Source organism: Neomonachus schauinslandi, chromosome 2, assembly GCF_002201575.2.
Source record: "Neomonachus schauinslandi chromosome 2, ASM220157v2, whole genome shotgun sequence".
NCBI classification, from domain to species: Eukaryota; Metazoa; Chordata; class Mammalia; order Carnivora; family Phocidae; genus Neomonachus; species Neomonachus schauinslandi.
The window spans coordinates 142,194,842-142,220,237 of NC_058404.1; the positions used below are offsets into that span (position 1 = coordinate 142,194,842).

The 25,396-nt window shown below is 42.7% G+C and overlaps 1 protein-coding gene and 1 pseudogene across 1 annotated transcript in view; both read right to left on the bottom strand.

Annotated features, from left to right (window-relative positions):
• SEPTIN11 (septin 11) overlaps positions 1 to 23,659 on the bottom strand; it is an 83,334-nt gene extending 59,675 nt beyond the window's left edge. The window contains exon 1 of the mRNA XM_021702259.1: positions 23,552 to 23,659. Coding sequence (XP_021557934.1) covers positions 23,552 to 23,578 — 27 coding nt within the window. The 5' untranslated portion in view covers positions 23,579 to 23,659. The remainder of the gene's footprint in view (positions 1 to 23,551) is intronic.
• LOC110591341 lies at positions 18,050 to 18,199 on the bottom strand (annotated as a pseudogene).
• Positions 23,660 to 25,396: the final 1,737 nt, after the last annotated feature.

Consider the following 25,396-nt stretch of genomic DNA (forward strand, 5'->3'; position numbering starts at 1 on the left):
TGCATGAAGTGTACTGAAACCATGCAAGGACCCCCACTCCAAAGTAGTGGCTTACTGCCTTAAACCTATAAAACTTGCTAACATTCATACAGTTCTGTTTATATCCTGGACACTATTTTATATGCATTAAAGTATGCACCCTCACAACCCTGTAAGAGAGATACTATTATCTGCATTTTACAGATGCGGAAATTAAGTCACAGAGATCTAAAGAAACTTGCACAAGGTCTCAGAGCAAGTAAGTAACAAAGCCAGAATTTTTAACCTGCTGTAACACTATGAAATTATATCAGTGATTCACCTCAGCATTTCTTCCATATAAACAAATTTTAGTTTCTTTCCTGTTTGCTTGATAGGTGTCACATTTCCACTGAAGTGAGAAGGTTAGGTTTAGGATAGTCTGGCAAAATACACACTGAGCTGGGGAGTTGAACTGTTGATGGAGATGCCCTGGAGAGACAGTCATGCTCTGAGCATCATCAAGAGAGCTGCTTTCTTCATGCATGCTCTCTGTGGCTGCCTCACACGCTTGTATGTGTCTCAAAGACACAGCAACAAGGTCTATCCAATCCCCTTGCACTATAGCAACATGGAGGTTTGCCTGTGACCTGACTGAGTGAAGGGTGCGGAGAGCCAGGCCACAGCTTAGAAGGAGAGACTGGCCCATTCCTCACCTGGACAGAAGGTAACAAAGCCAGGGTAGAAAAGTGGGACCCTGGCAAGGAAAGGGCTTTGATTTGTTTTTAAAGGTTTCAAGTGGTGGGGCGCCTGGGTGGCTTAGTCAGTTAAGCGCCCAACTCTTTTCTTTTTTTTTTTTTTACTTATTTGACACAGAGAGAGAGAGAGCACAAGCAGGGGAAGAGGCAGCAGGAGAGGAAGAAGTAGGCTCCCCACTGAGCAGGGAGCATGTGGGACTCGATCCCAGGACCCCAGGATCATGACCTAAGCTGAAGACAGATGCTTAACTGACTGAGCCACCCAGGTAAGCGCCCAACTCTTGATCTCAGCTCAGGTCTTGATCTCAGGGTTGTGAGTTCAAGCTCCACATTGGGCTCCAAGCTGGGTGTGGAGCCTACTTAAAAAATAAATAAAATAAAAAATAAAGGTTTCAAGTAGTCAAGTTCTGCAAAATCTTCTCTCTTCCACTAAGAGCAACTAATGCAGGGCATGCCACCAGATGCTTGACAGAGCTTGATTTTCAAGTAGAACAGGCACAATCATCAAGTCCAAAGGGCTCATCACTTAATATCTTCACAAATACTTTTTATTTTTAAAAATGTGTAACAATCACATTTGGAAGGCTCCGAGTTCAGAAAGAATTGAATTCAAATCTTGATACCATGTACTTAACCAGCTGTGTGACATTGGGCAAGTTATTTAACCTCCTAGAGCCTGTTTTTCATCTGTAAAATGTCATAATTATGGCACTTACTCCTAAGTTTGACTAAATGAGATAATGCATATAAAGTGCTTAGGCACAGTGCCTGCCATACAGTGGGTGTTCAGTATTATTATTATTACTAAGAGAACTTTAATCTGTAAACCCAGAAATAACCCACTTGAAAGGAGTGTTAAGGGCGCCTGGGTGGCTCAGTTGGTTAAGCGACTGCCTTCGGCTCAGGTCATGATCCTGGAGTCCCAGGATTGAGTCCCGCATCGGGCTCCCTGCTCGGCAGGGAGTCTGCTTCTCCCTCTGACCCTCCCCCGTCTCATGTGCTCTCTCTCTCTCTCATTCTCTCTCTCAAATAAATAAATAAAATCTTATAAAAAAAAAAAAAAGAAAGAAAGGAGTGTTAAAAGGGGATTTCTCAACCCTGCCCACAAACAATAAACTTCTAACTTAAAGACCCTATCACTAACCCAAGCTCCCTTGCTTGTCCTCCATCTAGCTCACTGTGTACTCAACTGCTAATTACAAGTGAGGTATTAATTATGTCATAAAAGTTTCTTCCAATCACAGAGCATTAAATGTGTGCACCCCTCTAAAAGGGTTGGATTCTTGAGCTCTTGTTACTTTTCGTGTCCTGGGTTCCAAGCTCTTCCCTTTCTGTCTCTTCTTTGAGTTGTTTCTAATTTATTATTTCAGGACATCTCCCACTGGATGAATGGACTCTGTTTCTTAACAGTTGCAACATTCTTGTCCCCTCTAAACCACAGAGCAAAAGACAAAACAGTTGTTAACCATAATTAAATGAACTTCAGTGAAGAGTGAACTAGATTTCTTAAAACAAGACCCAAAATACAAACCAAAAAGAAGACGGCACATTTAAAGCTTCTGTACAACAAGACACCAAAAACAAAAGTAAAGATACATGGCAGACTGGTAGAAGATTATTTGCACATATAAAAGAATGAATGTCAACAAGATAGAGAGAAATAGTCCAGCGGAGGGTTGGAGAGGGAGGAAAAGCAAGGATGTGAATAGGTTATTCACAGCGAAATAAGGACAAATGGCCAATGGCCACATGAAAAGATGTCCAACCACACTATAATCATGGTAGTTAGATCCTGCAGAGCCACTGACCATCTTGACTTAAGAATTACTTCAGAAAAGTAATTTACATCCCTGTATTTTTAAAGGCCTATTTTTTTTTTTAAAGGACCCTGTGAAGCTGGACAGAAAAGAGGCACTGTAACAACCACTTGGCATTTCATACCCAGACCCTCACTGGCTCATTCCGATATTCTTTTAAGATGAGCAGTGTATCACTGAATAGCATCCAAGTCATGTGCATGTTAAAGTGGTTTTTTCTTTTCCGCACTCTCCCAAGCCAATACTACACTGTTCTAAGAAGGCCATATAAGTCTTGGTATATTCACAAGTGTTGTGCTATGTGCAGACAAGATACAATGATCATAATTAAGAAATATTTAGCTAAAATAAACAACTTCAATATTCTGTTCCAGAACAATGCATAAAATGACTTAAGTTTTAAAAATAATTTGTGTTATCTTTCGCCAACACACATCTCAGGCAGGTGTGCATGAAGTGTTTGGTGCCATTTTTAGATTTAATATTTAAATATCAATATCTTAAGTGATAGACTTGAAAAAATAACTCTGAAATTAATATAAAACATAAAGCAGCATGGAACAGTGTTCTAACCATTGGCTGCAAGTCAATCAGGAGTAAAATTCCAGCTCTGCAACTTCTGGGCTGAATGACTTTGGGGCAGGTTACTTCTAAGTCTCTTTTTCTTTAATTGTAAAATAGGGATACTAATACCTATATTATAGGTATGCTATAAATGTTCAATTTATGTTCAATTATGTTCAACTGACATAATAGAAAGCCCCTGGTAGTCTTGCCTATTTTAAGCAATTTCATAGCAGACAATATTTAAAATGTTTTTCTCTACCAGTTTAATGTTAATTTTGCCAGCCACTGAATATATTTATATGGGTTATACATATACGTATTATACATTAACTTCTAAAAATAGTCTAAATATTTATTCTTCCACTGAATTCAGTATCCTCACTTCCACAGGACAAGACATCCATGAAAAACCCCTTCTTATGCTATAATTTCTAGCATTTTCACCAAGCATGCTGGGAGTTCTCTCTGAAAGGTATTGTGTAATGAAAATACTCAAAGCAGCACACTAATTTTCACAGAATAGCTTCAGGGGTCACTGCCATACACAGAAAGTCAACAATTAGGAAAAATAAGCCCAGGGAAGGCCCTGAATACAGCATCAAAGAGAATGTACAAAGAGAACTACCTTTACCACTTTCTGAGGCTGCCTTGCTGGGTCACTCCACACTATTTTCTGATGAACAGGAACAAATTATCTTATGCTCCGTCAACTCCAATTTTTATGGTCTGAGCAACTCAGGGCTGAGAAAGCTTGGACTGAGACAAGAAACAGGTGAAATGAACATTTAATCTTCAGCCCTCCAAAGCTCCCTCTGTCAACCATTAAATAATGCTAACTAAGAATTCCTGGGGAAATTTAGCAGATCATTCAATTCTTTGTTCTATAATCTCCTTCCAGGATGTTATGCCTGTTATTTTTACGGATAAAGTCCTCTACACAGGCAGAAACTTGGGCCTATTACTGCAGTTATTTTTGATGCATTTATTGAGGAACTATATTCTTTGCTGAATGTACAATACAAAAATGAATAAGGCACGAGAACTATTATGGTACCACAAGGTATCTTCTCATTACAAGAGCCTAAGATAAATGGGAATGCAGAAAGCTAGTCCTCCTAACTCTGCCCAGGCGAGGGGAAAGCAGAGGGGCCTGGAGAGTCTTGGAGGATGAGTAGTGCAGAAGGTGGGAAGAGGCCAGGAGAAAGGCATTTACATGAGGCGCAAAGACAGAGTGTGAAAGAAGGGGATGTATGGTGCCAACAGCAGATTATGGAAAGAAAGGCATCAAATCATGGAGAGACACGCATGCCATCCTGGCGAGGTGAGCCTTCATCCTGAAAACAACAATATGGAAAGGCATTTTTGCAGAAATGAGAGGGAAGAAAACAGATTCAGCCTAATACTTTTTTCCTTTGGAAAACCTTTTACCCCAATAAAAAGGCCCTTTATTTCTACAGTTTAGTTCTATTTTAAGAACTAGAGTAAAGCACTCAAATTTTAAAGTAATAGTCAAAGGGGCCTGAAATGCCAGAAGTGAATTTCTAACTAACTTTCTAGTTCAAAGTAGTACAGAAAAAATCACATTTCCAAGTTGCTGTTTGTGATGGCTCTTTAGTTGTATTTATTCAGCTGTGGTGCACTAAGATCTTTACGAATCATGAATTTTGTAGAGTTTGGCTTTCTCCAATTGACTGGATTTGGGGTGGGTTTCTGTTTTCTAGTTTCTCAAGAAAAATGAGCATGCATATATTTATTAATAATTTCCTTGGGGGCGCCTGGGTGGCTCAGTCGTTAAACGTCTGCCTTCGGCTCAGGTCATGATCCCAGGGTCCTGGGATCGAGCCCCGGATCGGGCTCCCTGCTCCGCGGGAAGCCTGCTTCTCCCTCTCCCACTCCCCCTGCTTGTGTTCCCTCTCTTTCTGTGTCTCTCTCTCTGTCAAATAAATAAATAAAATCTTTAAAAAAATAATAATAATAATAATTTCCTTGATGCCTAAATTCAAAAGATTTATGTTATCTGGTCAGGGGTCTCAAATATGATTCAGAGGTCATAGCATCCTTCAAATAAATTTTCCCCTGTTAGAGTTATGCACAAATGTTTCTTATTTTATACTTATTTTTGTAATCACCAAAATGCTAAAATGCTACTGCTTTTACAAAAGTTGTTTTGACAAAGCCAATATTCAGTGGATTCAATTCAGAAAACTAGAAGAAAAGGTCTAAAGTTTATGACATTTCTTTCTGTGGGCCCGTTTGCTTCCTGCCTACCACCAGCCCCCACCCAAATCACAATTAGGGTTCAATTACAGTAACAGGACAATGTTTTCAAGAGTCTCAGATCCTCAACTCAGGGTGCAGTATTAATATAACTGCATATCAAACTATTGTGCTGTTGACCAAGACTGAGAATGAAAATCGCTCCCATTCCAACTTGCTTCTGTGGGCCTGAAAAATCAGAAACAAATCCAGCATCTGACTTGAGTTTGGTCGTCTTTTCTTCAAGACCCAAGGAAGGCTTTTCAAGCCAAATAAAGCATGTAGAAGGAAAACTGCTCCACGTATGCACATAGAGCTTTCAATTCCACATTTCTCAGTAAAAATGCTTCAGCATAACAATGTTTGAGCAGGATAAATTGAGAAGGGCTAAATGGTGGATGACCATGTAAATGCCAAAAGTGTCATTAGAAGAATAGGAAGCTACCTCAATACTCATCACCCTTTTGCTCAAACTACTATCTTAAATCATATGAAACTACCGTTTCTGTAGTTCAGAAACAGCTGAAATCAACTATTTCACGTGGTTCAACCCACCAATAGGAAACTCTGCAGAAGGGTAATAAATTGCCACATTTTCCTGTGGAATATCCAATTGGCTTTTTGCTTTCTAAAAAACAGCATGGAAGAGTAGGCTTTTGGAAAGAAGCATATCAAAACTCATATAAAAACAGCAACAGGGGGCGCCTGGGTGGCTCAGTAGGTTGAGCATCTGCCTTCAGCTCAAGTCATGATCTTGGGGTCCTGGGATCAGGCCGCGTCCAGGCTCCCTGCTCAGCCTGCTTCTCCCTTTCCTCTCATCTCTCTCTCGCTATCTCTCTCTCAAATAAATAAATAAAATCTTAAAAAGAAAAAACAGCAACAGAAATTTTATCAATAAAAAACAAAGACAAGCTAAATCAACCTCCAGGAAGATCTTTTGTAAGTATTTGGTTTACTAAACATCTAACTTCTTTGTTTTTCTGAGAGACTCTCCAATTGTCACAAATAATTGCTGGGAGACACATTTTCCCACACGCAGGAAGAAAAGAGGAAAAGAAGTGAGAGGGCTGGACAGGGAAGAGCTAATGAGAACTTTCAGTCTCAGCGGAACTCCCCAGGCCTCGGTTTCCTCACCTCAAAGGAAGGCCCTGGATTGGGTGACCTCTGAAGTGCCTCCTCGCTCTAGAACTAACAATTTATTGGGATTTGGTAACAGACCCTATTTTACCCATCTCCACTTGCATTTTACATCATCCTACTGCCAAACTCATAAATAATTTCACAGCCTGTAAGGAACAGTCATTAACTGTCACTGGACCTAAACCAAGAAGAAAAAAAATCCAACCCGTTCACTATATATAGCACATGTTTTTGCAAAGGGACATTGGCACTGGGCCCCACACACTTTAGAGTCCCTCCTGCTCTCTGTGCTGTGGGCCCTAGACACTCCACACAGGGTCCTGCTTCTCCCAATCTGATCTCCTACAGCACAAACCTGCTTGGAGATACCCTGTTAAGGAAACAAATTTCCAGTTTCAATACTGCCCTCAAACAATCTAGACGTTTTCATAGCAGAGTTCAAGTAAATCCTTCACTTCTGTTTTAAAAACAAGCACATTTTCTACAAAAAGCACTTTACTTATTCAAATGTTAAAGCATTTAAAAAGACATACCAAAAAAAAAAAGTTAATGGTTTCTTTATTCAAATACAAGAAAAATAAATGAATTATTTTCAATGGAAATCAGATTGCAAACTGGCAGTCTCAGCCCATGAACATGTTTATGTGGCCCACACAGTATTTTTAAAATATTTGACTTAACTGCCAACATTTTCAGATGGGGAAATTTCACCTCAAACTCTAAATGTCCATTCCACGTTCTGAAAAACTGAAAACTCTGGCACCACTGAGGTCCTCATTTTGCCAGGCAGAGCTAAGAGGCGGCGCACATTGGCCCATTCAATACCAGTTTAACCGAAGAATCTGAGGGTTGTCCTTCTTGGTACTTTTTTCCCCTCCAATAAATGAGCCAAATAATGAAGCTCATCCTGGTCAAAGATGGTTTATGTTATTTCTCTCCCTTAGTATTTTACCATGCCATAAATAATTTAATCCAGAACCAAATTGAGGCCTATCAAAGCTGTGATAAGCCATTGATCATTAACTATTTTAAAGAAAATATATAAGGTAAGCCTCTATTTCTTATTAATGTGATGGCTACATCAAGTTTAGCATTTTTTCTAACTGTAATAAAGTGTAAGCATTGAGACCTAGGTTACATGAATTTATTTTCTTTTTCAAGATGTGTTACTGCGGGATTTAAATTTGAATTTTTTCAAAATCTATAAATTTAATACAAAGAAAAAAAAAACCTGCTACTCATACTAATTTTTTACCCTCTTTGCTGAAAATAGGTCCAATATTTTCCTAATCAGGTCACAGTCATTTTACAAGCCTTAATAGTTTCTTGTCTTTACCCTTCATGAAAAGGACAGTGAGTGTGATTTGACAAAACATCTCCCTAAATCTTGTTCTTAGCCCTAACGTGGATTCAAATATTTCCTGTCAAGTGGAGATAAGAAAGCTCATTTCAAAGGAGTATTATTTGCAAAAAATGGCATAAATCCTGAGTTGCAGCAACATTAACACGTAGGGTATTAACCAACTATTCACTATATCTAGGAACCATGCAAAAAAAGTAAATTGGACTAAGCTGCAATGTAGATGATGAGATTAGACGTAGCCCTTCCTTCTCTCCCAGGAATGTGGTTAACAAAAGTCCAAGGGAACACAAAGGGCAGACTCTATTGGAGACTTGACCATGGAAAAGGAATGGCATCCTGTTGCAACAGTAGGCTTGCAGTTGTTCAGAATGTTGCTGAAATTTTTAATAGCTCTTATTCTAAAGCATATCATCTTTTTCCATCAATAAAACAGCTGAGCCAAGGCCTGGGAGCATTTCTGATGATACAAGTACCTTTTACCATCACAAATTCATTTCCCTTAAATCCTGAGATCCTAAGTAGAGTTCCAAATTTAGAATATACATATTCTGCAGTCTATCATGAGGAAGAAAATCATTATTAGCTCCTAAATCCAACTACAAAAGCGCAGTAACAATTCTTGCTTTATGCTGTGAAGTAAAAATGCACTTTTAAATACCACTGATGCAAGCATTATTTCCTGCAATGTGTCTACATGACCAAAATGTGCTTGCTACAGGGTAGGTTTCTTTTATAAACAGAAATACAGAAAGTAAACAGGCATTTCCTATAAAAATGTACACCAGTAACGGACATAAATTCTCAAAAGAGAAAAATTTTACATTAATTACAAAAAACATTTCTCTCCAACAAGAGTATCTGCAATACCTCAAATAGACTTAGAAAAAAAAACATGTCTGCTCTAAAAGAGGTTCTAAGAGTCTGCCGTTTTAAAAAGTGGGTAGGAGACTTAGTTCTGCAGGTTTTACCTCAGCCAGTCAGCTGATCTGGCAAGTGTGGTATGACCAAGTGCTGGACCACTCAAGGGGAGCTCAAAACAAGCTGCTACTCTCTGGAATTAAGCATTCTGAGGAGACTGGGCTAAAACCAAAAATAAACCTCAGTTTGCTTTCTTTTTTTTTTTTTTTTTAAAGATTTTTATTTATTTGACAGAGAGAGACACAGTGAGAGAGGGAACACAAGCAGGGGGAGTGGGAGAGGGAGAAGCAGGCTTCCCGCTGAGCAGGGAGCCCGATGCGGGGCTCGATCCCAGGACTCTGGGATCATGACCCGAGCAGAGGGCAGACACTTAACGACTGAGCCACCCAGGTGCCCCTCTCAGTTTGCTTTCCACCTTTAAAGATGCTATGACTCTATAACACTGCTGGCATTCAATGAAGCTCAATGATAAAAAATGCGTATGAATGTTTAAATTATCCATAAACCCAAAGTTCAATAAAAGCACACGTAAGCGAGCTTGGTGCAGTAACTGTTCCATCTATGGGCTCATGCTTAGCATTTCATGATGATGATGATGATGATGGGGATAAAATACCGAAAACACATAGAATATCACTCATCTATAGACTCATTACCTATCTTTGTCAAACCATAAACTTTACCACCCATACACTTGAAGGCTTTTTTTTTTTTTTTAAGTCACAAAGCCACCTGAAAATCCCTGAATACCTCTTTCTGATGCCATGCTCCTCCTAACCCCCAGGTCACCAGCTTAGCTCTTAAAATGAGATCAGGCTGTGCCTGGGATTTACTTCAAAATAGTTTGGGGGGTTGAGGGGTGCCTGGCTGGCTCAGTTGGTACAGCGTGTGACTCTTGATCTCAGGGTTGTAAGTTCAAGCAGTTGGGTACAGAGATTACTTTAAAAATAAAATCTTGGGGCGCCTGGGTGGCTCAGCTGGTTAAGCCTCTGCCTTCGGCTCAGGTCACGCTCCCAGGGTCCTGGGATTGAGTCCCACATCGGGCTCCCTGCTCAGCGGGGAGCCTGCTTCTCCCTCTCCCTCTGCCGCTCCCCCAGCTTGTGCTCTCTGGCTCTCGCTCTGTCAAATAAATAAATAAAATCTTAAAAATAAATAAAATAAAATAAAAATCTTAAAAAACAAACAAAATAGGGGCACCTGGGTGGCTCAGTCGTTAAGCATCTACCTTCAGCTCAGGTCATGATCCAAGGGTCCTGGAATCAAGCCCCGCATCGGGCTCCCTGCTTGGCTGAAGCCTGCTTCTCTCTCTCCCACTCCCCCTGCTTGTGTTCCTGCTCTCGCTATCTCTCTCTGTGTGTCAAATAAATAAACAAAATCTTTAAAAAAGCAAACAAAACAAATTGGGGGGTTTGGGGTGGGGAGAGAAAAGGAGAAAGAGAAGACGTAAGATTGGCCTAGGTGGTGGGATAGGTTTCATTATACCTTCTCTCCTGTGTATGGTTTGGAATTTTTCTTAATAAAAAAGTTTTCTAAAAAATGAGAGGGGTGCCTGGGTGGCTCAGTCATTAAGCTTCTGCCTTCAGCTCAGGTCATGATCCCAAGGTCCTAGGATCGAGCCCCGCATCGGGCTCCCTGCTCAGCGGAAGCCTGCTTCTCCCCCTCCCACTCCCCCTGCTTGTGCTCCCTCTCTCGCTCTCTCTGTCAAATAAATAAAAAAATATTTTAAAAAATGAGAAAGAAATATCAGATTATAAATACTTCTAGACCATAACTCCTAAAGCTAACTATCCCATATGGTAGCCACTAGCTACATGTGGCTATTTAAATTTAAACACACATTAATTATAATTAAACAAGATAAAAAATCTAACTCTACGGTTGCACAAGCCCCATTTCAAGTGTTCAATAGCCACATACAGCTGGTGGCTACCATACTGGACAATGCAGTAATAGAACATTTCCATCATCTCAGAAAAGTTCTGACAGCATTATTCTGCAGACTACAGTGGTCTCTCCATTTGGAAAGAAGGTATAAACAATAGTTAGAAGACTTGACCTTAAGATCATTACTGTTTATCTTGGGCAAGTGCGAGTCCTGATCCATCAAATAAGAGCTGAAGGGGTTGGGTTCAAGAACAATATCTAACCAAACTATCTCACAAGAAAATCATGAACATCAGTGTTTACCCACTGAAATCTAATCACCAGGAAACTGTGTGGAATTGCACACCTTCAATTAGGACATCACTGCAGTAGGTGCAAGGAGTTCAGTGGCAAAGCCAATGTGCAAATTAGCAACAACATTCCAAGTGTATATTTAAAGACAAAAAAAAAAAAAAAAGGAAAAAGGAAAGAAAAAAAAAAAGGAAAAAGAAAGAAACCTGAAAAATAATTCCAGTTTAGTTTGAGAAATGGAGAAATCATATGCTTCAGTATTCAATTTTTTAAGTTTTCTCCTCCCACTCCCTTTATTTTGGAATAAAATAAAAAACAAAAACAAAAAAACTAAGGACTAGATAAGGCATTTAAAACAAAGAGGTATGTAACAAACAATCACATCATTACAACAGGAGGAGGTACAGTCCTATATTGCTCACCCCTACAAAAAGTCAGACCAAACTTCAGAGTGAGAGCAAAGGTAACAAATTTTGGGAAAATTGGACAATGAATTTTTTTGGCTTGTGATGTTTCCAAGCATGTCCCCTACATTATTAGAAAATGCCTCTGGGATAGGCTCAAAGTGAAGAGATGATGTGAACAACTCCAATGAGTTGAAGAATTCTCAGGCAGATACTTAAGTTAATCTGGGCCCTTAAAATTGCTCAATATTATTAACTCACTAAAAGTTGCTTCAAAAAATTTTACCTCATTTTTTTCCAGTCTATGCAGTGTAAGCTACAAAATTTCTCTTTTTCAAAAAGAGTTTTAAACTTTGGCCCAAGTTCACAGTTCATGTATCAAAAACATATTTCCCCCATACACTCTGTATCTAGTTTCTAGATTATAAGATATGTAATTGACTTGAAATGGGTACATTAAAGAAGTTACAGAACAAAGTACAAACAAAGTAGGGGTTATATACTCAGAGACACGCACTTCCCTCCAGAGAGTTTGGGTTCCACTCCAAGAAGTAGAAATGAAAATTATAGAAAAGATTACATGACGTATCCAGTTTTCTTCTTTTCTGAGCCTAACTTTTGACAACAGTTTGAAGTCTTCCCTCCTACAAATACTAAGACCCTGATTAAAGAAAGATCAGTTCTCAGCATATTTTTTTTTTAAAGATTTTATTTATTTATTTGACAGAGAGAGACACAGTGAGAGAGGGAACACAAGCTGGGGGAGTGGGAGAGGGAGAAGCAGGGCTTCCCGCTGAGCAGGGAGACCGATGCGGGGCTCGATCCCAGGACCCTGGGATCATGACCTGAGCCGAAGGCAGACGCTTAACGACTGAGCTACCCAGGTGCCCCCTCAGCATATTTTTTTTAAGTCCAAAGTAATTTGGTATGTTACAAAGTAACATTCATGCTCCCTCATTTGCATAAGGTAAAAGAGCCCCAAAAAGGAGACAAGGTGTCTTCATCAAAATGCAGGGTCCTTAGACAAGGGCTTACATGCAAGCAGCTATTTGCGGAAGTGATCCAAAAGAACAGGAGTGGAGACTAAGAAGGATAAAACAGGAAAGGAGGCACAGCCACCCTAAATGTATATATTCGGAGCTAATCACCTCTGTGGACTGGGGCTGGGGCCCATGTGGGACCCTCTGAGGAGCCATATATATTGTGCCTCAGAATTGTCAAAGTTAGTGACAAAAGAGAGAAATACTTGTCCACCAGCTTCCATCCTCCACCAGGCAAGTGTTGGCCCACGGGATGGAAACATTCTTGGACATCCAGATGTGCACATAGGTCAAAATAACTAGGCAGAACCCAGGTGACTACAGCAGAGAAGTCTGGGGCAGAAAGCTATAGATACGTGGTCTACACCTGCCTGAAATTCACATAGCAACAGCATGAATTAAAAGGTGGACTGAGAGAAAGTGGGCTGGCACAAGTCTTATCCAAAAGACCAATTTTTACTCAGTCATATGTTTATTAATGGGGGGGTGCACAACACAGTCTCTTCCCTTAAATCTGTTAACATAGGCTAAGAATGCATGAATGTAGTCAAGGCTAGCAGAACAAATGCTTGTGGTAATGAGAGATTTTTTTAAAAAACATTCACAACTATATTTGATCATCCCTATTTGTTTTAAATAGGACCTTAAAGAAAGGGGGTGGTGCAGAGACGCCAGAACACTAAGGGTGACACACAAGTGTTGCAGGGGATCACTGCCGCAGGAATTCAGAGAGGGAAAAATTACCAAAAACTTGGATTGGTGAGTCAAGGCTTCAAGGAGAGGGTAGATTGGATCTGTGCCTCCAAGGTGTGCTCTGATTAGAAAAAGGGAGGACTGCATTTCAGGTGGGTGAGAGGAGAAGGGGCAAATGCTCACTCCCTAGCTGGGATGGGGTGGGTTGGCAGTTCTGCTTGGATCCCAGTCTTTGGTATAAAGTCATTATTATTTCCATATTCATTTCCTTTTTATTGAGGATGAATGTTTCATGCATCACTACAAATACTTTGTGTCTTATTTAATCCTATAATGTTTGAGGAAGGTACTATTATTATTTTACAGCTAACAAATGGGAGGTACACAAGGTAAGTAACTTGCCTAAGGTCACAAAGGTGGTTAAGTGGCAGAGCTGATACTCTAGAACTCAAGCAGTCTGGCTCCAGAGCCTATGTTCTTAACCAAAATGTGATATAGTACTACTGCCTCTCAGCGACAGAAAACAAAGCAAGGAAAAGAAGGGTGCCATCTGATGCATCTGCATTTAAGAACAGATGGGCTGGGAAAGGACAGATTTGGAAGCATCCCAAGGGAAATAATTCTGTCAAGCAGCTGGAAGTCCTAATGGCCTCAAAACCATTTCCCAGAGAGTACAGTCCCAGAGCTGGGGCCACCACAGAACAGCACAGAGGTCTTTCAGAAGGTCACCAACCAACCCTTACTTAGTGAGGATGCTACTGGAAGCTCATTGTGAGTGAACAATAGGAATAATCACATCCTCTGCCTTCAATTCATCCTAGCTGCTTAACACACTCTTTCTCATCATTCTATCATGTCCAACTGGAATCAGAGTAGGACAAAGGCAGTGAAAAAAATCATTATGGACTGGGAACAATATTAAAAAATAATAAAGACCTTTGGCTCTAAAGTAGATGCCCTGACTAGGATGGTATAATGAAGTCTTAGGATTCAAAATGTTTCCTGCCCTCTGTAGAAGAGGATTTCCTTCCCCATCCCATGGCCCTCAAGCTTGGTCAAGTGACTGGCAGAGCCACTCTTTGCAGGACTATCCATCTCATCTTGTTGAACTTAGGAGTGACAATTTACTTTGGCCAATGAAGTTTGTGTAGAAGTAAGTGATCCATGTAAGAACTTGAGAGTTCAGGGTTCAGTATCTTTTTCCTCTGCCAACCAGACTGGCAAGGTCCAGATAGAGGACCTGGATCCTAGGGTCAATACAGCAAGGAGATCTCAGAGGATAGAACAAAGAACAAAGGGTGAGAAATAAACCTTTGCTGTGTAAGCCACCAAAATTTGGGACCAATGTATTACCTGAGCAAAATGTAGTCTAAAAAACCGACACAACCGGTAGATCTGTATGTATGTTGGTCTAAGAGCCTTGGCTCTAAAGCCTAGCCCCCCCAGTAGCTGGCTGTACCACATCACATTAGGTAAATGTTAGCTTCTTTGTTCCTCAGTTTTCTTGTCTATGTTACTTCTTGGGAATTTTGTTAAGGATAAAATAAGATAAATATCTTGGCAGTGATTTAAATAGAAATTTAAAAATCAAGATGCCAAGAAGGCTTTCTGTGCACAGAGGTTTTTAGGGTTTTTTTTTTAACTGTATTATAGTTGATATACAATGCTACATTAGTTTCAGGTACACATCACAGTGATTCAACAGCTCCGTACATTAAGCTATGCTTACCGTAAATGCAATTCCCATCTGTCACCACAGAACACCATTACAATATTATTGGCTATATTCCCCATGCGGCATGTTTCATCCCTGTGACCTATCCACTCTGAAATTGGAAGTCTGCACCTCAACTCTGTCACCTATTTTGCCCATCCCCCCACCCCCTCCCCTCTGGCAACCACCAGTTTGTTCTCTGTATTTACAACTCTGGTTTTTTGTGTGTTCATTCATCTTGTTTTTTAGATTCCACATAAGTGAAACCATATGGTCTTTGTCTTTCTCTGATGACTTATTTCACTTAGTATAACACCTTCTAGGTCCATCCATGTTGTCACAAATAGTAAGATCTCATTCTTTTTTATGGCTGAATAATGCTCCACTGTATATATATGCCACATATCCTTTACCCATCCATTTATCAGTGGACACTTAAGTTGCTTCCATATTTTGCCTACTGCAAATAATGCTGCAATAAACTTAAGGGTGCATATATCTTTTCGAATTACCATATTTATTTTCTCTGGGTAAATACCCAATAGTAGAATTACTGGATCATATAGTATTTCTATTTTTAATTTTTTGAGGAACCTCCATACTGTTTTCCACAGTGGTTGCACCAATTTACATTCCCGGCAACAGTGCATGAAGGTTCATGAAGGTTCCTTTTTCTCTATATCCTTGCCAATACTTGTTATTTCTTGTTGTTTTGATACTAGCCATTTTGAGAGGTGTCAAGTAATACCTCATTGTGGTTTTGATTTGCATATCCTTATGATTAGTGATGTGAGTATCTTTTCATGTGTCTGTTGGTCATCTGCATGTCTTCTTGGAAAAATATCTTTTCAGGTCCTCTGTCCATTTTTTAATTGGGTCTTTTTTTTTTTCTTTCTTTTTTTTTTGCTGTTGAGTTGTGTAAGTTCTTTATATATTTTGGATATTAACCCCTTATCAGCTATTTAATTTGTACATATATTCTGCCATTCAGCAGGTTGCCTTTTAGTTTTGTTGATGGTTTCCTTTGCTGTGCAAAAGATTTTATTTTGGTATAGTCCCAACAGTTTACTTTTGCTTTTCTTTCCTTTGCCTTTAAGAGACGTATCTAGAAAACTGCTGCTAAGGTCAATGTCCAAGAGATTACTGCTTGTTTTCTTTAAAGAGTTTTATGGTTTCAGGTCTTACATTTAGGTCCTTAATCCATTTTGAATTTATTTTTGTGTATAGTATAAGAAAGTGGTCCAGTTTCATTCTTTTGCAAGTAGCTGTCTGGTTTTCTTAACACCATTTATTGAGAAGATTGTCTTTTCCCCATTGTATATTCTTGCCTCCTTTGTCATAGATTAAATGGCCATATAAGTGTGGGTTTATTTCTGGGTTCTCTATCCTGTTCCATTGATCTGTGTCTATGTTTGTGTCAGTACCATAATGTCTTAATTACCATAACTTTGTAGTATATCTTGAAATCTGGGATTGTGATACCCCCAGCTTTGTTCTTCTTTCTCAAGGCTGCCCTGGCTATTTGGGGTGTTTTGTGATTCCATACAACTTTTAGGATTATTTGTTCTAGTTCTGTGAAAAATACTACTGGTATCTCGATAGGGATTGCACTCAATCTATAGATTGCTTTGTGTAGTATGGATGTTTTGACAATTCTTCCAATCCATGAGCATGGTATATCTTTCCATTTGCGTCATCTTCAACTTCTTTCATCTTTTAAAAAAATTAAAAAATCAAGATGCTGAGCAGGCTTTCTGTGCACAGAGGGTTTTGGTTAAGCCTTTTTCTTTCAACAGCAGGTCTGAGTAAATTTAATGGGCACACTTAATGAGACTCACAAAATTTATATTGACATAAAAACAATACACAAAGGGATGAAGTGAATGAAAGAGGTGTTAAGTCTTAAGAAAACCCCGGCTTTTAACAGACTTTTTTCCTACTTTCATAGTATCCAAAGGGTTTTTAATTTTCTTTATGGAGAACACTGATTGACACTTGCAGTCCAAGATAGGAGGCGTCCTGCCATTTTCCTACCCGTCAGGACTCAGTCACTTCAATGTTTAAGAAAATGAGAATTTGTAGTTCCACATCGAGGAAGGCCTCAATATAGAAGACTAGACAGAGGAAGACCTATGTTGGGAATGTTGTCACTGGACCCCACCTCCTCTTTGTGTGCTTCCTCAGTCTTCACTTCCTCTATTCTTAAGGGTACAATTTGGTCATGAAAGGAATCAACTCTGCTATCCTTTTTCATTTCGCCTCTATTCTATTGAATCCTAAAGAATTCATACTCTACAGACTTTCAAGGTCTTCTATCAACCAATTCCAAGAATCTGGAGATTTCCTAAGTTGGGGCAAAGGGGTGCATAGGATATAAAATATTTTAAAAACTGTGTAGAAAATATACACGTCTTCAGTAATGCACTGCATGATCTGTTCTCCCCCCACCTGCCTAGACTCACATCTGTCCACTCTCCCTACCCCACCCTGAATGCTGATGTCATAGCTGGATTTTCTTAAGAGGCTCCACCTCACACCCAGAGCTTTGCACATGCTATTCCCCTGGCTTGGCACACTTTTCCACCTCACCTTTCTTACTCATCCTTTTGCTTCCTCACTCATCCTACTGCTTACTCATCCTTCCAAGAAATTTAAAGAGCAGCAGGGATGGCATCTCAAATACTCAACATCATAACTTCAGCACCTGCTAAGAGAAAGAATGGAAAAAATATCCGATGAAGCAGATGGATTAGGAAGCTAAGAATATTGTTGATATGTTTAGGTTGTTGGGGTTGTTTTGTTTTTCAATTTCTAAGCTATCTGTATTATTGTGATTCTACTTCTATAAGAAAAAATTATGAAATCATAAATTCATCCCGAAGTAATGTTACTTAATTATCAAAACAAACAGGTACACTTTTTTTTTTTGCAGACATAATTCCCTTATAATTAATACTTGCTAGAGAATGGAGTTTGACCTTACTTATAATTATATCAACATTCCCAGAGGCTGAACACCACAGGCATATGGGTGTATTATCACTACAAAATGTCTTTACTTCACAAGTAGTTTTAAATTTTAGCTATGAAGGTCAGTTACCAGAACCAAATTTGTTCTTAACAAGTAGAATTTTTACGTCTATTCAATCAAAGAGTCTCTTACAACTTTCTGGGCCTATTCATTTGCAGATAGTAGAAACTGTAACTGGGTTCTTCACATCATGCATGCACATGTGATGCCCATCTTCATACGCTGTCCAATTTCTTTAGGATAAAAGGTGTGACTCACAGCAGGGCCACATAGATGAGGAAGCTCATGAGGTGGAGATCACTTCCTCAACACATCTTCCCTTTCATCTCCTCAGGGTCCAGCACAAGGCCCTTTATTGGGAACATCTCAGCTTTGCTTTTCCAGCCTCCAGCTGCCAGCTCAGCTCTTCTCAGAGGCCTACACTTTATGTTGTGTTATATGTATTTTTATCACAATTTTTAAAATGCAAAAAAAAAAAGGAGGGGAACATGAACAAAGCTTCTTCCTGTCGGGTACCAAAGACATTCTTTTTGGAGCATGAAGCCTTTTCAACCTCTTCACCTCAGCCTGCGCCCTCCATCAACACATCACACTCAATCCCACACGGTCATAGTTCAGCAGGGGGAGAGAATGCATCCACACAGGTCAGCTTCCTGAACCCTTTGACTTGAACAAGGCACTCACACTCACTGGCATAGATCCTAAAAAAGATGGTTCTAATGCCTTGGTTCCAATTATATAAGGGTACAGACTCCTGATTTCTACCTCAGATCAGGCCTATGATGATGCAAATTTAATTTCATATCACCCAGGAAATTCTTTTTAGAAGCCTGTCTCTATCACCTTAGCCCAGGTATTGTTTTTATGTTTTACAGTGGTTGCATTGATGGGCTGCCAACAGGCCTGAGTGGGTCAGAGGTGGTACTGTTTAGTTGAAGAGAGTTTTCTGTCAGTCTGGATTTAAAAAACAGCAACAACAACAAAGGGGGCTATCAATTAAATTGTAAAGTAGGTCTCCTTGGGGAAGAGGATAGAAGCTTTAGATCTTCTGGGTCTTTGCTTAAATAATGGTTCTTCGTCACTGACCCCAGTTAAGACAGGTCTAACTAGCACTATGAAAGACAGTTTTCAATAAATTATATAAAATCCAACAAAGCCCCTACCCACCCCACCCCCAATCAAGTTTAAGGTCCTATAAAGAGAAACACTGGCATAGAAAGTTCTGATTGTAGCCTGCCCCACACGGAGTCTAAACCCGAAGATCATTATCAGCTGTGGCATCATCAGTGGATATAAACACTAGGTCTTCTGGCAATCAATCAAAGTAGGACAACCAAATCATTCATTCCTTTGTCTGGATACAAATACAGGGTGGCCCCTTTGAAAGCACTAAGCATCTGGTTCCTACATTATATGAGTGTCCAAACAGACAGGGTCTACCAGGCACACAGTTTGGTTTCTAAGTTGCAGTTTATACGAGATAGGTTATGCTCACCTGTGTAAATCTCACACAGTCGATGAAAATACACTAACAGTCTAGGAGCTCTTATATCAGGATGGTGGGAAATGGGTAGTTTCGTTCTTTTAATCAATTCCGTGGGTCTGTTTTTCATTGTCATGTAAACATATCATTTTTAAAGAAGATATTTTAAAAGATAAAATCTATAGCTTTCAAAAGATTTAAGGAGAGATTACTGTACCTCAAACACTTCCTTCATTCTTTAATAATTGCTTATAGAGCCTCAATGTGTATCATTTATACCACTCACTAAAGAGTTTTTTTTTTTTAAACTCCCCCCTAGATGACAGCCCCTTTATCATTTAGATAGCCACCCCCTGGACATTTCTTAGCTCCATTAATCTTTCTCCAGGTAGAAAAGAGCCAAAGCCCTCCACACGGAGGGCTACAACCTCAAGATGTAACTGGCAATTTTATAACAAGGAAAAATAACATTTCATTGTCAGTCCCCACCCTCCTGCTGAAAACAGACCATATCTTCAGAAACTGTCTATGATTCCCAGACAAGATCTTTACCTGCATTATAATTGTTGACTCAGCAACAGGCACATAATTTCCTTTCTCCCTAAATGGCTTACATACTCCACTGAAGCTCATCACTTTAATACACATGGACACTAAATCTCAGAAAATAAAAGCTCCAGGTAAAAAGAGAATTTTCTCTCTTGTCCACTGCTGTAACCCTGGCTCCTAGTACAGTACCTAGCATACAAGAGGTGCTCAATTAATAGTTTTACATGAGTGAATGAACTTGGCTTTCCATTTCTTTTGGCTCAAGAGATAAAAGAACAATTAAACGTGTTTCCTGAAGGATATCATGGAAACTCTCCACAACCGGAAAAGTTTAAATACATACCTTCTGTTAGGGATAAAGTACGAAATATTTCTACATTGGGAAAAAGGCTGAACCAAATAACCTCTTTAAGTTCCTTTCACCTCCTCGACTCTGTAACTTGAACTTCACACCTTAAGAGAGAGTGGATCAGCTATATAAAGCCTGATTCCCAGGTAGAGCAAATTACCATGCTCTGTTTAAAATAAAAATAATAGCTGCCCTGGGACTTGGATGCAAAAATACTAACTCATTCAAAATGTGGACACATCCCTAGGGGAGAAATGCTCTTGCTAATCCTTAGTTACATTCTGGGAACAGCAGATGCGCTTCAGGGTCTTCTCAGAGCCAAGCACCAAGACCATCCACGAGAAAATGGAGAAGCTAGGGGTTGAGATGAGAACAGAAATAAACAGTATCATGCTAAACTGAAGCCTCTGTGTTTTCCAGCCAACAAATCCACTTAAGAAACATCTGAATTGAGGGCGCCTGGGTGGCTCAGTTGGTTAAGCGACTGCGTACGGCTCAGGTCATGATCCTGGAGTCCCAGGATCAAGTCCCACATCGGGCTCCCTGCTCAGCGGGGGGTCTGCTTCTCCCTCTGACCCTCTTCCCTCTCGTGCTGTCTCTCATTCTCTCTCTCAAATAAATAAATAAAATCTTTAAAAAAAAAAAAAAGAAACATCTGAATTGAGCCTTAAGGTTTAAATGGTTATAACTGAATATAACCACTTCATAAGACAGAAAATACTGCATCTGACATAGAAGGACTTTTCTCCAGTAAAATCTCATATTTACCTAGGACGTCACACTAAGACGTTCAAGTTTAAGAAAACCTAAAATTATGAGAGCAAATTATTCTAATTGAACTTTCCTTCAATCTGGATGGGAAAGGCAGTTTATAGGGAAAGGAGTCTGTTCATGTTTTCCTAAACAACTTTAAAAAAAAAAAAGTCTAATTCTACACGAGTAACTAGGGAAACTCCAAATCAATTTTGGAGTGATTCCTTTCTCTCAACACACCCTTCCATTTGTTCAAATCAGAGAACAGATAAAGGAATAGGAGGGGCAGAGGATTCTAGAATGAAAGATGTAGTGTTGATCCCTTGGCGCTGGGTTTGGAGAAATATTCTGCCTTCACCGGGATTGTTTTGAAGACATAACTACAGGCACCACAGTTAAAACAAGAGCTGAATGAACAAAGTGAAACAATTCAACAATTCCTTGGAAATGTATGAAAAGACTTTCAACTCTGTAGTCAACTCTTGATCACTCATACCACAACTCAGTCCCAAAAAAGTCTTCTGTTTTTAACTGTAATTTAATCTTAATTCCAGTGACAACAGGGAATGTGCAGAGAAAGCAGTTACCTCCTCTGTACACATACACTTTTAAAAATCTCCTCTATTATTTGAATAAGAGAGGTCTTACACAAGAATTCTGTGGGATTAAGTTCACATCTGGTTGGCAGACCTGGTGTTGGATATGATCATGGCCGCACAGCTAAATCTTAAATCCACATACTGTTCCCATTTAACTGACATATATGAACTAACTAATTTATAGAAAATGTGCAGCAAATTATTTATTCCACCTCCCCCAGGCCTCAAGAATGCACCAGCAATAGGCGTTACTGAACACTACCCCTCCCCCGAATTTGCATTCCTAGACGCTCTCCAATTATCTAAAGTAGATATTGTTATTTTAGTTATCGGAATCTGTGCCCTGGAAATAAGTATAGTGTAGGTACGGGGGAGAGAGGTGGGAGTAATTTAATCAGATAAACTTGACCTTTCTGGGCCTCAATTTCCTCACCAGCAAAATAAAGGGATTAGCACAGCCTATGTAAATTCCCTCTGTAACAACAATCCACGACCACTAATTATCAAGAGCACAACTTGTGTGCAAGAGGAGACCTGAATTCTTAAGCGTATGTCATTAAATATTAGGGTATCAAACGCTTAAAAGACGCACAGTTACACTTCAATATGACCACAGTACATTGTGACTGTGGAGAACATCTTTGAAAACACCTCGGCAGCAGAGCCACCAAACCGCGTTAGAACAAGCAGAGGGTCCCCGCGAACTTCCCCGGGCGAGGTGGGGGCAGGGGCGGCAAAAGGCGCCAGTATCTGGAGAGGACTTAGAGGAAGACCTGGGAGTCAGGGCACAGCCTTGCATTCCCGGGACTTCAGAGCCTCCAGTATCTCTGTAAGACTTTCATGCCTAACTACAAGACCTCTGAAGCCACCACCTGCAGCTACCCAGTTGTGGCAAGGAGATGAGAAAAGGAAAAGGGGATGGTAGAGCGGGAAAAACCTCGCTAGAGGCGCCCCCAATACCAGCGGTGAGAAAGTGGACTTTGAACATCGACAAAGAAATGGGGAAAGAGAAAGAGGACTCCGCCTTTCCCACCCGGCTCTGCTCCTTTCAGTAAAAAGGAACCGACGCCGCCCCTTCCCCCCCCCCGCCCCCCGCATTTCACTCGGGGATGCGGAGCACCGACTGAAACCGCACCCTCAAAGTCCGGCTCCGAGTCGCGAACTGTCTTGCACCCCAGCAGGCGCGGCCCCTGTCCGGCCCGCGAGCTCGGGGCGGGGGCATCCCCTCGATCCGAGCCGCCGGGCACCCGGGTCTCCACGCACCCGCCCTCCCTTCCTCTTCCTCGCGCCCCCGCCTCCTCGGTTCGCCACCCCTGGTCTTCCAACCGCAGAGCATTTTAATACTTCCACCCACCACGACAAGGGGGCCTTGTGAAAACTTTGTATGTGTATCTAGGGCTTTTGTCCACATCCTGGGCAGGGCCGGGTCAGCCGGGTGGGTGCCTGGGGGCGTCTGAGATCTCACAATGCACTGGGGAAGCCACCATGGAAATCCCACCCTTTTATTTTTGACCCGCTTCTACAGCCGTATGACAGCGCGCTCGGGCGAACAATTCCCATGCCCTGGTAGCCCCCTCGGCGAGGGGGAGCCGGGAGGAAACCCCCGCTCTCGGCGCCTGTCTCGACTGTCACGAGAGGAAAGGTGTGCTCGCGGAGAGGGAGGCAGGCAGACGAGAAACACCATGGCTAAAAGAATCCCTTTAAAGGGAAAATAGGAAAGCGGTCCTTTCTCTCCCACATCTCCGGAACCGGGGAGCGACTAGGCGATACACTGTTGCATCACGTAGTAGACCAGCCAGTCTCTGGTCTCCTAGCCCTCCCCTCAGCTCCAGACTCGCGCCCAATCTCATGCACACACCCACAGCCGCCACCATCCGGAGCCCCCGCCCGGGCCCCCGTATTCCCCGCCGGCACCCGCCCGAAAGCGGGGACCACCCAGCGCCGGAGGAGCAGCCCGCAAGGGAAGCGAGGCCCCAGCACTCACAGACGGTCTCCCCACGGCCACGGCCATCGCGGCTGCGGCTCCGACTCCGGCTGCGCCTGGGTGCTCTCCGCCAACACGGGCTGACGCTCCGGCTCCGGCTCCGGCTCGCCTCCCCCGCGCCTCCCTCGCGGCTGCGCTCTGCTAGCACCCGGCTACCGCTCGCCGCCAGCAGCATCTGCTCCCCCCACGCCGCCGCCCCTCCCGCTTTATTAGAGCAACATGGCCACCCGCCTGGAAGGGACCATTTGCTTTCCTAGGAAGGGGTGTGAGTCTGCGCGCCGGGGCTGAGGCTGTGGGAGGGGGGATGACGCGCGGGCCTCCAGCCGGGGTCAGCCGGCCCAGGCCGCCGGGCTCGTCCTCCGCGAAAGTAGCCGTGGGCCCCCAGACGACCCTCTCCGGTGCCACCGAGACTCCCCCAGCCTGTACTCTGGCCGCCACCCCCCGCTCCACCACGTGCTGGAGTCCGAGTAAAATCCTGGGCGCGGAGGTCCCAGCCTCGGGTCCCGCCACGCGCTTTACGTTGCGGACAGCTGGCGAGGCTGCGGAGAGGTTGAAGGGACAGTGGGGCAAGACAGGTCCGCGGGGACATCATCTCGCGGAAAGTTAGCCCAGGGCAGGCACGCTTCACCCGGAGGAACCGGTTTGGAAGGGCTGCGGGCCACCAGGGAGAGCGGTGGGCGACGGAGGTGGGGCCGGGCAGACCCTCCCCCCTCCCCCGAGGGAAGCGTGGCCCTTCCTCAGTTCTTCTCTTCATAAGGGAGAGACCAAAAGGCAGGCCGCTGGAAGCTGTCGCCGTAGCGTGCGGCGGGGTGGGGGATCACAGTGGAGAGGAAGAGGCCATAGTAGTCGCTGCTGCGGACAACCCGACCGCTGCCGGCTGGAGAGGAAGAAAAGAACGCCCCCGCTGGAGAATTAACGCAGCTGTTGGCCGCCCTAGAGCGTGGGGCCGAGGTCTTCCCCGGGTGTAACGAGAGCTCGTTGGTCACACGTGGGGGCTCAGCCGACCTTCTCTGATTGCTGGAGACAGACCCGCAGACGCGGAGGCGCGCGGGCGGGATTGCGGCTGGGGGCGCGGCGACCGCGCCAGGCGGGGGCGACTCCGGGCGCGTGGGGCTGGAAATCTCCGCTGTGGGGAAGGACTTTTGCAGCAGATGCTGGGGCGTTACTGCATGTCTGTGTGGCGAGCAGAATGGCAGGGTCCTGGCGCGTGCTGGGTGGCGAGGTGTGCCGGAGGTGCTGTAGATTCCCGCGGCCCCTCGTGGAGCGGGAGAGGCGGCCCGCGGGGACAAGGTGACTGAAGATAGCAGCGGGTCGGGGGTGGGGAGCCAGTTGGATGGGAGCGCGGGAAAATGTGGTGAGGCGGTGAAGCGCCGTGATCAGCCCACGCGATTACGCCCTCAGGGAAAACCTGGGCCTATTGAATTAGGTGAAAGACAAACCGCCTCTTGAGATTGAGGCGCCTCAGAGTCTGACCCAAGACCGAGCGCCCAGGTTTCTCCCGGCCTTGCGTCTGCCTCTCTGTCCCCAGTGGGCCGCAGGATCCGAACGCGCCGCCTTTGGCTAAGGCTGAGTGGGCTCCGGGCTAGGGTCCGGCTGCTGCGAAGCAGACGCTGGGTCGCCGGCGGAAGGGTTGAGGGGCTCCGGCTGAGAATCCGGTGAAAGTACTCTAGTGAAAGAAAGATGCGGGTCTCTGAATGGGGACCTGTTCGGTGTGTGGGCGGGCCCAGCCTTGCAGAGCACGAACCTCATCAGTTTCGACCAGTATCTGCCCCCGCTAGACTTCAAATTTGAAGACGAGGACCAACATTTATGTCAAGACTACACTAGGCATTAAGTGTTGAATTA